This window comes from Meriones unguiculatus, chromosome 7 (assembly GCF_030254825.1).
Source record: "Meriones unguiculatus strain TT.TT164.6M chromosome 7, Bangor_MerUng_6.1, whole genome shotgun sequence".
Lineage (NCBI taxonomy): Eukaryota > Metazoa > Chordata > Mammalia > Rodentia > Muridae > Meriones > Meriones unguiculatus.
In genome coordinates, this window is record NC_083355.1 from 89,448,790 (window position 1) to 89,461,670 (window position 12,881).

General features: G+C 42.3%; 1 protein-coding gene across 13 annotated transcripts in view; it reads left to right on the forward strand.

Annotated features, from left to right (window-relative positions):
- Sipa1l1 (signal induced proliferation associated 1 like 1) overlaps positions 1-12,881 on the forward strand; it is a 290,762-nt gene that overhangs the window by 188,298 nt on the left and 89,583 nt on the right. For all 13 annotated transcript variants that reach the window (XM_021653798.2, XM_021653855.2, XM_021653864.2 and 10 more), the window contains 2 exons: positions 3,624-3,754; positions 6,590-6,778. In XM_021653798.2, coding sequence (XP_021509473.1) covers positions 3,624-3,754; positions 6,590-6,778 — 320 coding nt within the window. The remainder of the gene's footprint in view (positions 1-3,623; positions 3,755-6,589; positions 6,779-12,881) is intronic.

Below are 12,881 nucleotides of genomic sequence, written 5' to 3' on the forward strand. Positions count from 1 at the left end.
CCTCTTCTTTCCTGGGACCAGTGCATCACGTTAGGATTTTAAATTGCATGAACTGTGTTTTTTTGTGTGGAAAGGGTTTACTTCTTTCTGATCCCTTAATTCTATAGGCAAAAAGAGGGAGTATACCAACGCGGATTTTATTGCACAGTAAAATGAGGTGAAAACTTTTGAACTTGCAGAGGCTGATCCTGATAGATTGAGCATAATACAGGGAGCAGGACCAGAACCATTGTCTGTACCAATGGGATTGACATAGGTGGAGACTGACCACAATCCTGCTGTAGGAAAAATAGCTAGAGTTTCTTGTTTCATTTCTTAAAATTATGTCTGTACAAAGTCATAAGTTCAAAAAGGACTCCCCAGCCCTGTCAAATCAGAGATGGGTGTGTTTAAAGATAAAGGCTGAGGAAAGTGTTTGAACTTAGTTAACAATTATCCCATTACCTCTGGCTCAACTCAGAAATAGCCGGGGGAAAATACACAAATATATGTCAGGTTTTGAAGGCGCACACACATAAAAACGAAATGTATTTTTTTTATTTTCAGTCTTTTGTTTTATTATAGCTTACTTTATATAGGGTTTAATTTGTTTTACAATAATACTTTTATCTCCCAATTAACACTAAAATGACTTTAAATTTATGCTTTTTGTTTTATAATGACTCTACACCTTTGTATTTGAGATATACAAAATGTTTCTTTTCACTAATCTATTGGGAATTCTTAATACTTTCAAAGTATTAGTTTTACTGTGTAAATTTCTCCGTGCGCTCCAGTTTTCAGCTTTTCTTAGAAGAAACTTCAGGGACACTCCAGGTGAGACCAGATAAGAGTGTGCTTCTAGGGGTCGGACGACTGAATACATCAGATGTGAGAGGTTTGGATCAAAGAATGACTGCCAACTTAAGAATTGTCGGTCATAAAGACGTTTTAGGAAGCTGTGGAAAGTATCTACGGCTTTTGAGAACTCATGAATAGATTTCAAACTTCATGGTGATCAGTCAGGTTTGCATTTTAAAAGGAGTATTTATCTCACTTCGAACTTGGAGGAAAGCAAATAGGGTAGACATGAGTTGAGTGAGCACGGGGGAGGCAGAGTAGACAGTTGAGAGAGACTTAGTAGTTAGCAGCTGAAAACCTCAGAATGGATGGATTAGTCAAGAGTAAGACATAAAACCAAGCAAAAACACCCATAGTGGTCAAAAGATAATCAGAATGTGATTTCATATTAGTCAAAGTAAGAATATTCTAGGAAAAAATAACCATCTGTATGTACTAGACGTTCCAGAGTTTGAACAGAATAAGAAACAAAAGCACTGGTTGTTCTCACTCTGAGGCAACTATGTCATGGATGAGGGTTACAGGGAGCTAAGGTGAAGGCACACACAGAAATCTCAGTGGGAAGAAGAGGAAGATGACTGGTTTTGAAGGGTGACTAGAAACGGAGTACTGAGAAAGAGCAGGAAGCAGTAAAGATAAATGGGTGGTGATGGAGGTGTGTAATGTGTGTTCCTGGAAGTGAGGTCTGAGGCCAGGGTGGAGGGAGATGAGGCTTTGGATTATAGGGAAGTGAAAGCTAGAGAGAGGTTGGCTGGCTGAGGGTCAGTCTGTGTACATCAAGGTGGCGGGTGGTGAGCTTGCTTCTGAAATGCTTTTTGCTTTCCTGCTTTCCTGTTGACAGCGTTAGTGCTTGCCGAGGTTGAAGGGTGAGGGAGGACTGTTTGAAACAGTAGCCCTGACGAGCACAGAGCTGCCCAGGGAAGGCTAAAGGAGGAGCCTCAAAGCTGAGGTTATCCATGGCCCACCAGAGTGCTGTGTCTTTGTGAATTTCTCCTGAAGCTGCAGCAGCAACCCGCCCACCGGAGACATATGGGGGGTGTGACCGAGAGTTTCCGAACAGAGTGTGTGGCCCCCGTGCCTCTGACGGATCCGTATCATTCTGCAGCACAGTATTGAAATATCCTCTGAGGGTTTCTTGGTTGCTCCTTCAGTAAATGGTCCCTATGCTGTCTTGTTTTCCTTTAAGTTCTTGTCAGCTTGTTTATACTATTTCTGTCTCCCCACTTTCTGTTTTTTTCCTTGTTGTCAGTTGTTCTATCACATTGCTGTCTGCATGCAAGTCTCTATCAGCCCTACACCCTGGACTTTGTCAGCACCGGGAGTTATCTGTCACCTCTCTGAAATAAAGCTGTGGGCTGGAAGACCAGACAACCAAGCTTGTTAGAATTGTGTGCAAAGTAAGAGTAAATAACCTGTGAGTGTGATTCTCATGTGCTGTGCTTTGAGGATGTACGTGAGTGTTTGGGTTTTTGTGGTGTTTGTTAGATTGTTTCTCAGTTGCTCATGTATGAAATGCTTGTTGCCTGTATTCCCATTATGTGTTCTTATTTTGAATTTCCATGGATTATAATATTCTTAGAGCTTGCAATGTTTATAATTTTATTTTGTGTAATTGTACATTACCTAAATCTGAAAACCATATTTCTAGATACGCCAAATTACTTTTTATTATTCTCATGGATTTTCAAATACTTATATATTTTGTATGGAAATAACATGTTTTCAAATATGCATTTTTGTATGCCAATAATGTACCATATCACAATTTAATTATTTAGTCATGTCATGTGTAGATGACATAGAACAAAATAAAGCAAATGTTTTAGGAGTTTGAGAAGTAAGTTATCTGCTTGTCATATATTTTCGTGTTGAGTGGATTTTCTCATCTGTGAACATTTCATACACACATCAACAATTTTAACTTTTAGAGTTATATATTCAAGTGCCAGTAACTGTCAGTCTTATTTTCTACAGATGACTCTTTTCAGTGGTAAGGATTGAATCTAGGCCCTCGTGTACACTAGGCAGTCTCTTCACTGATCTGCACCCCTTTACTCCCCGATAACTTAATTTTTGATTCCCCCTTTTCTTCTTGTTAGATGGAGACTTTCCCTATACCCTGTCCCACCCCAACCAAGGCCATGCTAAAGCTTGGGCCTTGAACAGTTGAGAGCACTGAGAATGATATGAGCCACCAGGGAAGTTTTTGGCTAGGAGATAACTGTTCTCCCAGCTCACTGTACCGTCTAGATTAGCTGACCACAATTTGTCTCATTCTTTAGGAATTGCCAATGAGGCCAAGACAACTGGGTCTCACCTTCTACCTCCCAGGGCACAGCAAAGCCTGCTTCTCTGAGCTCTCCTCTGCCTGGCAGAGGCTGTTTGGGAGCACAGGACTGCTCAGGGACTCTTCTTTCCAGTGCAAGGACATACTTTACCCCTGGAGACGTCCCTCTGCTCAAACTCCATTGCCTAAATAGAGTATAAAAAGCCCTAACAGAAGTTACAGACAAATGGTAGCTTATTAAAATGGTGGGACATGGTGAGAGAGCACAGTGAGAACTTAGAATAGAGCTGTAGAGTAGGCAGAACCCAGCAGGCCGCCTCTGTGCTGTCCTCTAAACAAGCTCTGCATAGCTCAGTGAAGGTTATGTTCATAATGTTTGATAAACATGCCTGTATCTTTCTGGTAACTTCTGAGAACTGATCTTGAAGCCAAACAAAATATATTTTCCAGTGTGAGATAAATTTTCTAATTCTGTTTTTATCTTATTTTATCTAAGAACACTGGAACTATTTTGGGGCTGATGAGAATCTTGGTCCAGTGGCTGTGAGCATCCGAAGGGAAAAACCAGAAGAAATGAAAGAAAATGGATCTCCATACAACTACCGAATAATTTTTAGAACTAGTGAGGTAAGTTGCAAATGAATAAGATTTGAGACTTAATTCAATGGGGGAAATGGAGCAGAAGCAGTAACAGGGGTTAAATTCAATAGGATAGGGTCACAGTGTCTTTGAAACAAAAAAGGCTTAGGGCTGGGGAGATAGGGCTTGCTAGGACCCGAGTTCAGTGCCCAGCACCTATGTGTCAAAAGCTGGCATGGTGGGCTGTGCCTGAAAGGAGGTAGAGAAAGGCAGATCCCTGGAACTTTCTAGCCTGACAGCCTAGCCCACTTGGCAAGTTCTTGAGCAACCCTGTCACTTGGGGGAAAAAAGTGGATAGTATCTGAGGAATGATACTTGAGGTATGACCTTTGGCCTCTGCACATGTGTACATGTGCACACTTGCAGAAGAAAGGTCTGTTCTTTTGGTGGAGATGCTTGAGAATAGTTGCCTATGTCTGGCTTTTCCTTCTAGCCCAAGGTAGGTGTGGTAAAGGAGTGGGAGTTTCCATGCAAAGAAAGCCAGGTCAGGAGGAGGCAGGAGCCCTTACGACTCACAGATTCAGGGCATCTGGAAAGCACCCAGAACCTCGAAGAGCCATTTCTAAGCATGTGTGACATTATTCCAGTTACCGATGTATTGCCTCAGCTCCTAATTCATTTTAGGATCGTTCATATATATCAATGCCTGAGGTATTAAGAAAATAATGGTTTTGAAATTAGTTTAAACAGAGAGTTTGGCTTCATTTTCCTCATTGAATGCAGAGCAAGTTTCAGGGTTTGGCTTTGCTTCCTAATTGTTTCCAAGCTTGAACTCTGGGGAAATTAAAAGTGGGTATTTTAAAGGCAAGGGTTTTGTATCTGATATGTTGTTTGTAGTGGCCAGGGAAGGGTGGAGAGCCTGCCTGTATTCATGGCCTTTTCCTGTGTCAGAGCTGAGGATGGCTCAGAGGCAGCCCTTTTCTATCTATCCCAACATCACGCTTGACTCTTCTCTTCTTGTTCCTCCTTCAAATTTACTCTGCCAGCATCCTTCTCAGTCTTGTCTCAAATATTGTGTCCAAAATTTCACCCACTTCCGTCCCCCAAGGCCCAGGCCTAGTCCCGCATCCTTCACCCAGCAGAGAATCTCTATGAAATGCAATCTAGAGCTCCTCATTTTTCCTTCAGAATCCTTTAGTCTTCTCTAGGCTTCTGAGTAGAGCCCGCCTAGCAGCCAGTGTACCCGCTGAGGTGCCCCTACCCCCGTAACTCCCCTGGCTCTTTTCTTCCCATCCACTTTGGCATCCTCCCCACTGGCTGCCTAAGGACTTTGGTGCTTTCTCCTGCCTGTGGCCTCAGTCTCCTCAGCTGTTCCCAGGGCTTCTAGCATTCTCATTCTGACTTGTGCTCATAAGCCACAGGACCCTTTGCTGTCCTGGATCTGAATATTCTGTTTTTTCCCCGTTTAATTCTACTGTCTGATTTCATCCTTTTGTTAAGACTTGACACAATCTTACACAGTGTGCTTATCATTGTGTTTGTTTTCTGTCTCTCCCACTGGCATGTAAACCCCGTGAGGGTGGACACTCTCCTGTGCTCATTACTGTACTACAAAACAGTCTCTTTGTTGGGTGAGGGGTGGAGTACAGCTTCAGATTCTTGAGTTCCACCTTTTCCTGACTTAATTCCTCCAAGTGTACACTCCATGCCTTCTGAAAACTCGGTGAGATTTCGCAGTGGAGCCAGGGGCTGACAAGCTCTCCCAGCTGCGGGGCCTTTCTTCCCCTCTGTTTCTGGCTCCGCCATCCCACCTTGCCTGTCCTGTCTCAGGGGCAGCTGCAGCAGAGCTGCTTTCCCACACACATGCAGACTTTTCCTCTCTCTGTACCTTTGCTCGTGTTTCCTTTGATGCTGTTGTTTTGTAGTTTGATTCCTTTGGTCGTTAACACATTTCTTTTTTTCCTAGTTTCCTTTAACTAATTTCTAATGTTACCTCCTCTACTAAGCTTTTTCCTAGTGACCTGAGCCTCTGTCATTCCTATTCTGCCTTTGGATTCTCCTGTTTTCTTTAATGAACAGTCTTCCCTAGATTACATGTATGCATTTCTCGTCTCTCTCCCTGTTAAATGCCACACACATCCCCAAATGTGTGCTCTGTTAACTGTCACCTTACAGCTTTCATACTTAATGGAAATCTACTCCATATTTTATTTCTTAGACCATCAAACCATATGTATTTAAATTTACTAACAGTTTTGCCACACAGAACTTCTGAAAATCAAGACCACTTTATGTTTCTCCAGCAAATCAGTTAATATAGAGCACCATTGCTTGAGTTAATATTTGATAATAGCTGGAAGCGTTTTAAGGAAGGAAGAGATGCCATTTCCAGTGCTGTTGGCTGCAGTCGTCACTGTTAGAAGGCATGAGCAGCTTATGCTTTTCAGCCCCGTTAGGGAGGGTAAAGCATCACCCTCCCTCCTTCCTTTCGTCATTTCAGAAGTATACTGTACACATTCTCAGTGTCCCTGCAGCGTCTCTCTGAGCTGACTCCCCCATTCCTCAGTGTGCTTCCTGTCACTCTATAGTGACGCAGAGACCTTGAGCTGGCTGATCCTGTAAGGGCAGGCTTCTTTTGTCAAGTAAGTGAACAGCTCAGTATTGTAGCAAATACCTCCAGTTCTTTTGAGGTGTGGGTTCTTGGGAGTGTTGGCATCATTTTTTAAATATGGAGTATCCCGTATTCTCTCTCTCCCTCTACCTCACTGACTTGACTAACCACCAATCATTTTTTTTTTTTTTTAAGCTTGGGACAGAGCTATTGTCTTGGCCTCTAGAGCCTAGTATACATTCAGCATCTCATTCAGTATCTCTCTCCTGTAGCTCATGACGCTGAGAGGATCTGTCCTGGAGGATGCCATCCCCTCCACAGCCAAGCACTCAACAGCCAGAGGACTGCCTCTGAAGGAGGTGTTGGAGCATGTGATCCCAGAGCTCAACGTGCAGTGCCTGCGTCTGGCCTTCAACACACCCAAGGTCACGGAGCAGCTGATGAAGCTGGACGAGCAAGGGGTAGGTGTGGCACTGCAGAGCCCATCCGTGCTACCCTCGTTTCCTAGTGGGCTTCCGGAACAGGCTTTGACGTTTCTTCTCGGGTGGGGAGAACTGTGCCATTTGTTGTACAGGGTCGTGCCTTGTGGTTGTTCGTGTGATCGTGTCTCACCTGCACTCTATGACAGCTGGCCGATAGAGGGCTTTGGCCACATTCAGCTCTTTCCATGGTCACCCGCACATGCGATGGCTTTCTGGGTGTGTGGGGAAAGCCAGGGAGTACAACAGTAACAGAAAGTATAATGATGGTATTACATTTACTAATAGTTAGGATGGTCATGGCAAACACTGCTGACCATGTTCACCAGGCCTAGCTGTTTAAAAGGTTATCATATTTTGTGCCCCAACCTTAAGAGAATTGTGCTGTTATGATGCCCATTTTTAAGACAAGGAATCTGGGCTGGAGAGATGGCTCAGAGGTTAAGAGCACTGTCTGCTCTTCCAGAGGTCCTAAGTTCAATTCCCAGCAACCACATGGCAGCTCACAACCATCTATAATAAGACCTGGTGCCCTCTTCTGACGTGCAGATGTATACACAAATAGAGTGTCATATGTAAAATAAAGAAATAAATCTTAAAAAAAAAAAGACAAGGAACCTGAAGCATAGAAAAATTACATAATAAATTCAGTTTCACACTCTTTATAAGTTAGGGAACCAGGATTCAGTCATCTGACTGCAAGCATGTGCTGTTAGCTATTAACCAAACCATCCCTAAAAGCTAAGATTTAGAAGCCTACTTTAATACTACCAAAGAGGCATTTTTACCTGGAGCTTTAAGTATAAATATTTAGAGCTGGGGTTTGAGTCAGCAGTATTGTTAAAATGCCCAAGGTTGCTGCCTTCATTTTTCTGTCCCCAGGCATGATGTCCTTTGGCCAAGGTGCAGAGTGCTTAGATGGCCAGGGTAGGGGCTGCAGGAAGGAAGAAAGCTGCTGGGACCTGAAACCCTTCCCATCTGGCCGGGCAAGCCATGTTCTGCTTGGAGTAAATTGAACACGGCTAATTTTGTAGACATTATGCCCACGTAACCTTACCTCTAAGTCCTTCTAGCCGCATTGTACCCTAGCAGTGAGAGAAAGTAGTTTGGACTTTGCATGTAAAATTTGACCAGGTATGACAGTCACAAATTTGTGAACAAATTTGTCTGTTTCCTTAATAAAAAATTCTGATTTTTATTAAACTGGAATTGAGCACCTCCCCTTAAAAATCAATTTCAAGGTATTGTAATTCTCTCCTTCTACTCAGTGAGCATACAAAATGAATGAGAAGTTGATGGAGCTTTCGGAATCCTCCTTTTTTATCATGCGCTGCACACAGTGCCTCATAGCCAATGTCTCCTCAGTATGAATGCACAGGGAATCTCATGAGTGTCCGTCTGTATTTGTAGCATGTAACTTTGGAGCACATCGGATGCTTCAGAAGGTGGCCGCTGCATGAGCTGGAGTCCTCTCAGGACTGCCTTTTAGCACATCCTCTGGATATTAATAAAGGAGGAGGAGCTAGGATGGCTGGGTTCAGCTTTATTAGTCTAGTCATTTCAATTACTGCGCTTACCCAGGAGGGAGAAACCCACTCAGGCATTGATAATACAGTCATATACTTAACATTCCCAAGCTCTACAGAGCAGATTACTTCATATAAAGAAGGTGTTTTATTACCATTTCCCTTGTTTTAAACATATTAAATTTAAAAATTCATGCTCCAGTTGTGGGTTTTTATGGGACGTCTGGCACATTCTGTGTCGTTGTAATGTGTGCAGAGTGTTGGGCCGCAGATGGCACTGATCTGTGATGAGCATTTCATGGTCCCCACAGCACAGGAAGCAGAACAGGAATGCCATAATGACTTTAACTCAGTTACATTTATTCAATTCATAGAATTGGCCATCATTGTGTAATTATCGCTTTCCTGTTTTTGGTTACTAAAATATTTCTTCCTTCATGAATTATTAATTCTAATATATGGTAATTGTTCTCCTTGGTTAAACATTATAATGTGGCCATCAGTGGATCTTTGAAAAAAGGTGTCTAAAATACGCTATCCCATCAGAATAGGGCTTTACCATTAGGCAGACACTGAAGCATGGTATTCTGTCTGAGCCGCCCCGTACCTGTACTTCACTGTTCCTCTCGCTTCCGTTTTACCTGTCTTTATGTACAGCCTTCCAGGCTGGGGTCATACATACTCTTACACACTTGACATGGCAGTTGTAGATCCTTGGAACCACTTTGAGAAGTCGATCTTTCGGTGTCTTTTGAAAAACAAACTTTAAAAAGAAATGCACCGGGTAGTGGTGGTACATGCCTTTAATCCCAGCACTCAGGAGGTAGAGGCAGGCGAGTCCCTTTGAGTTAGAAGCCAGCCTGGTCTAGAGAGAGTTCCAGGACAGAGAAGTATTGTCTTAGAAAAAAGCCAAACAAAACAAAATGAAAAGGAAAGTAAAAAGGAAATGAACGCAAGTACAATGCTCAGCACAGAAACCATTGCAAAGCATTTCTGTTTTTCATCTTTTTTATTTTTATTTTTTAAATTCAGGCTTTCTATCTGTCCTTGTGTTAGATTCTCAGTGTGACACCCAGAAACTGGACTCACTAAAAGAAACCTTCGATCTCACTGTATTATCTTTTCTACCCTTATTAAGCTGCTAACATAAATATACCTGGGAAAAGAAAACACAAGTTTGTTTTCTGTATTGTAGAATTTTGCTTTCAGATCCTTGGTGCTTGATTCTGTTCTGAGAACAGAAAGCAAAAATGAACCTAAGCAAAAAAAAAATAATAATAATATATATATATATATATATATATTATAATTTTTTTTTCCCGTAAGGTCCAAGTATCCTTTTAAGTCACTGGCCTGTCATTTGACTCCGTTATGCATGCCGGGGTCACAAGAGATTCTTGAAACTCATTTTGAGACAAGAGTGTGTGTTCTGTGACTTACCGAGGCATTCCCATTGCCCTCTTTGGGGGCTTTAGCTTTTTTGAATGGCCATTTGGATTCTATTGTTATGTGAAATGAGAAGATAAAACTCGTTTGGCAGGGGCTCCACATTGCCTACAGTTTACTGGGGCTCAGAAAATCTGTTGCAGCTTTGGATTTGGTTTACCTGCCTTATTGTTGTGTGTCTGTTTCCTAACTGAGGGCATCTGTAGGATAAAAGCAGACTAGATAAGATGCCTTGCACAGTTATTAGGTTCTGATCTCTTTCCTAGCATTATTTGATTTAATTTCCACAGTGTGCCTGAGCAGTTTATTCCAGTCACTAGCCTGTTTTATGTGCAAGGCAATTGAGATCCCAGAAGCTTTTAGGCATTTTCTGCCCTCTCACCTCTTGCTACAAGTCTGCATAAATACTGTCTTTTCAAGAACTGCAATTTTTCCTTTACTTTTTCTTGTCTTGAAATCCTTTTATTTTTAAAAGAGATTGTGAAGTGCTAGGAATTTCACTATCATGTGAGCTTTTAATATACGTGGCCAATTCCGGTACTTTTAAATTACGTCAGTCTTGTCTTCAACATAGTCATTCTAAACCACCTCTGCCCCCTCTCCTTTTTGCATGGGGAATGAGAGATTGTCATGTCCTGTCTTGAGGAACTGACTAATGTGTAGCACTCAGTACAACACTGGACACTTGAAAAAGAGCCAAGGACTCTTAGCTGCTATTGAGGTAATAAAATGATCACTTGTTAGTCACCTTTTACATGTGTTATCTCGTTTAGTCTTTGCAAGCTCTTATGGGAGCGCTCCTATTAAAAATAAAATATAGTGCTTCTACAAGTAAGAACAACTGGAGTGCTCTGCGTACTCCTTGCAAGTTGATAAAGACTGGAAGATTAATAGGCTAGTGAAACACAGCTTATACCCATGAAGGAGACAAGGTCATGCATTAGACTGTAACAGATGTTGGGCTTAACATAATGAACGTAAGATACTTACAAAGAGAGATGTGAATGCAGACCAAAGGACAGGAATCAGTATTGGCTGACAGGGTCAGAATGAGGTGCCCCTTGAAGGGAGAAGGCTTGCATCAGAGTAAATGATCAGGGGTTCCAGAACCAAATCAGTAGGAACAAAGTAGAGGGGAAAGGCTCCATGTATTCACAGCACATCCAGCAGGCGCGCTGAGCAGGAGTGTGAAAGCATGGAGGAGGGCAGTAAAAGGAGGAAACTTTGATTGAGCAGTGACCAAGCCAGGTACCGCGTGAAATAATGTGCATGAAGTATCCAGGCACACAGACTTCATAGCTCTCATTCCTAGCCCCTATACTGGATGCCCCATCCTGAGTGGGGAGGATTCTGGCATGGTAGAGGTTTTGGTATCCAGCATGGATAATGTGTTAAACCCAAATAAAATAGGGTAGGGATGGTTTTCCGATGTCAGAGGCTCCCTTGTTAGTTTGTAGTAGAGGGAATCAGTAGTCCTGCTTTCATTAGGAAATGCCCCGTCACAAATACCCAGTAGTGATTTTGCCTGAATGAATATCCAGTTTTGAAGGTGTTCACTAAAAATACTTGAAATGAAAAGATGTGTTTCTCAATTTTTTAAAGCGATTACTTTTCAAGTTGTTGAAGCCCATGAGGAAGCCTCGCCACTTTACTGTACGCCTGCAGCATGTTAAGCATGGCTGTCGGGAAGATGGCAGTGCCTTTTTCCTACTGAATAGCGCCGATCTTTGGATAGGGTATGACTGGAATGCTGCTGTTTTCTGCTCACTGCCAGGGCGCATTACTTTATTGTGAGACTAAATGGGTTTGACCGGCCACTCTTGTCTCTATTCAGGCAGCCTGTTTTGAAAAAAAAAAAAAAAAAAAATGACCCATAGGGAAAACACTCTATCTAAAACCAATTTTCCATGAATGGTGCTTGGGCAGAACAATGACATCCCTCAAATTGAAATCTCTTAGATTATGGGAGTAGCCAGTGCCTGTTTGCTGTTCAGATGCTACCAGGCTACTCCTGGCCCCGGGGATGCCTCCTCAGGAAGCACACTTGCCAGCCGTCAGGTGCAGCTGCTTGTTGTGCGCCGGCCACCCATGCTTGCCTGACTGAGGCTTGACTGGATGACAGGGTGGGAGGACCCTGTGGGTCCTGTCACCGATGGCTTCAGCATTGGGGACCCAAGGCTGTGGCAAGAAAGCAGGGATGAAGAACAGCAAGCCTGAGAGCCACAGACAGTAAGGGCTCATTCATAGTCTGAAAACAGTGGCTGATTGGGCAGACAGTTCACCCTTCTTGGTTTTAAATTATGGGCTATCTGTGAAATTCAGCCTCAAAGTGAAAATTTAGGCATTCTGTCTCATATAATCGTCGTGTCTTCAGACAGCCCAGACCCTAAGGAACCTGACCTTGCTTACTTGAGAGTCTCAGTTCTTCCTGTCACCCTTTGCTCAACCTGTCACAGTAGCACATTCGTGGATTGCTGGTGCTCAGTGTTACTGTGTCTTCTTATCCGGATACTACCAGTATACACAAGGAGTTTTGGTTCCATGTTTCCTTGAACAGTTCCTGTTTATTTGGTATGTTTTATAAGACCTTCTCATGCCTGCAAAGGTCTAGTCATTGTCACTCTGCCCACTTCTCTACTGTGTTGCTCTATCACTGATGGATTAAAAACTTCAGTTTCCCTTTTGATTAGCAGCGGAGCTGATCTCAGCCTTTTCCAGATCATACTCTAATGGAGACTCTTTGTCTATAACTGAAATTTATCTCAGTGTCAAGTTAGATGTATATATTATCATCTGACTACCCTCAGATGAATTTTTTTTACTTTTTGGAGAATATTTTTTCACAATGCATCTTAGAATAAGATTAGGTTATGTGTGTGAAATATTTTACTTGCATTATGCTAAAGGTAAAAATAGATTAGCCTGTAATCTGTGCAAATTGTACATGATTTTGAAATTTGTCAAAAAAATAAAAAAACTTCCTTACCCAACCCAATATCTATGCTTGCTTGCTTCTTTCTTTCTTTCTTTCTTTCTTTCTTTCTTTCTTTCTTTCTTTCTTTCTTTCTTTCTTTTTCTTTTTCTTTCTTTTTTTCATTCCTTCCTTCTCTTGC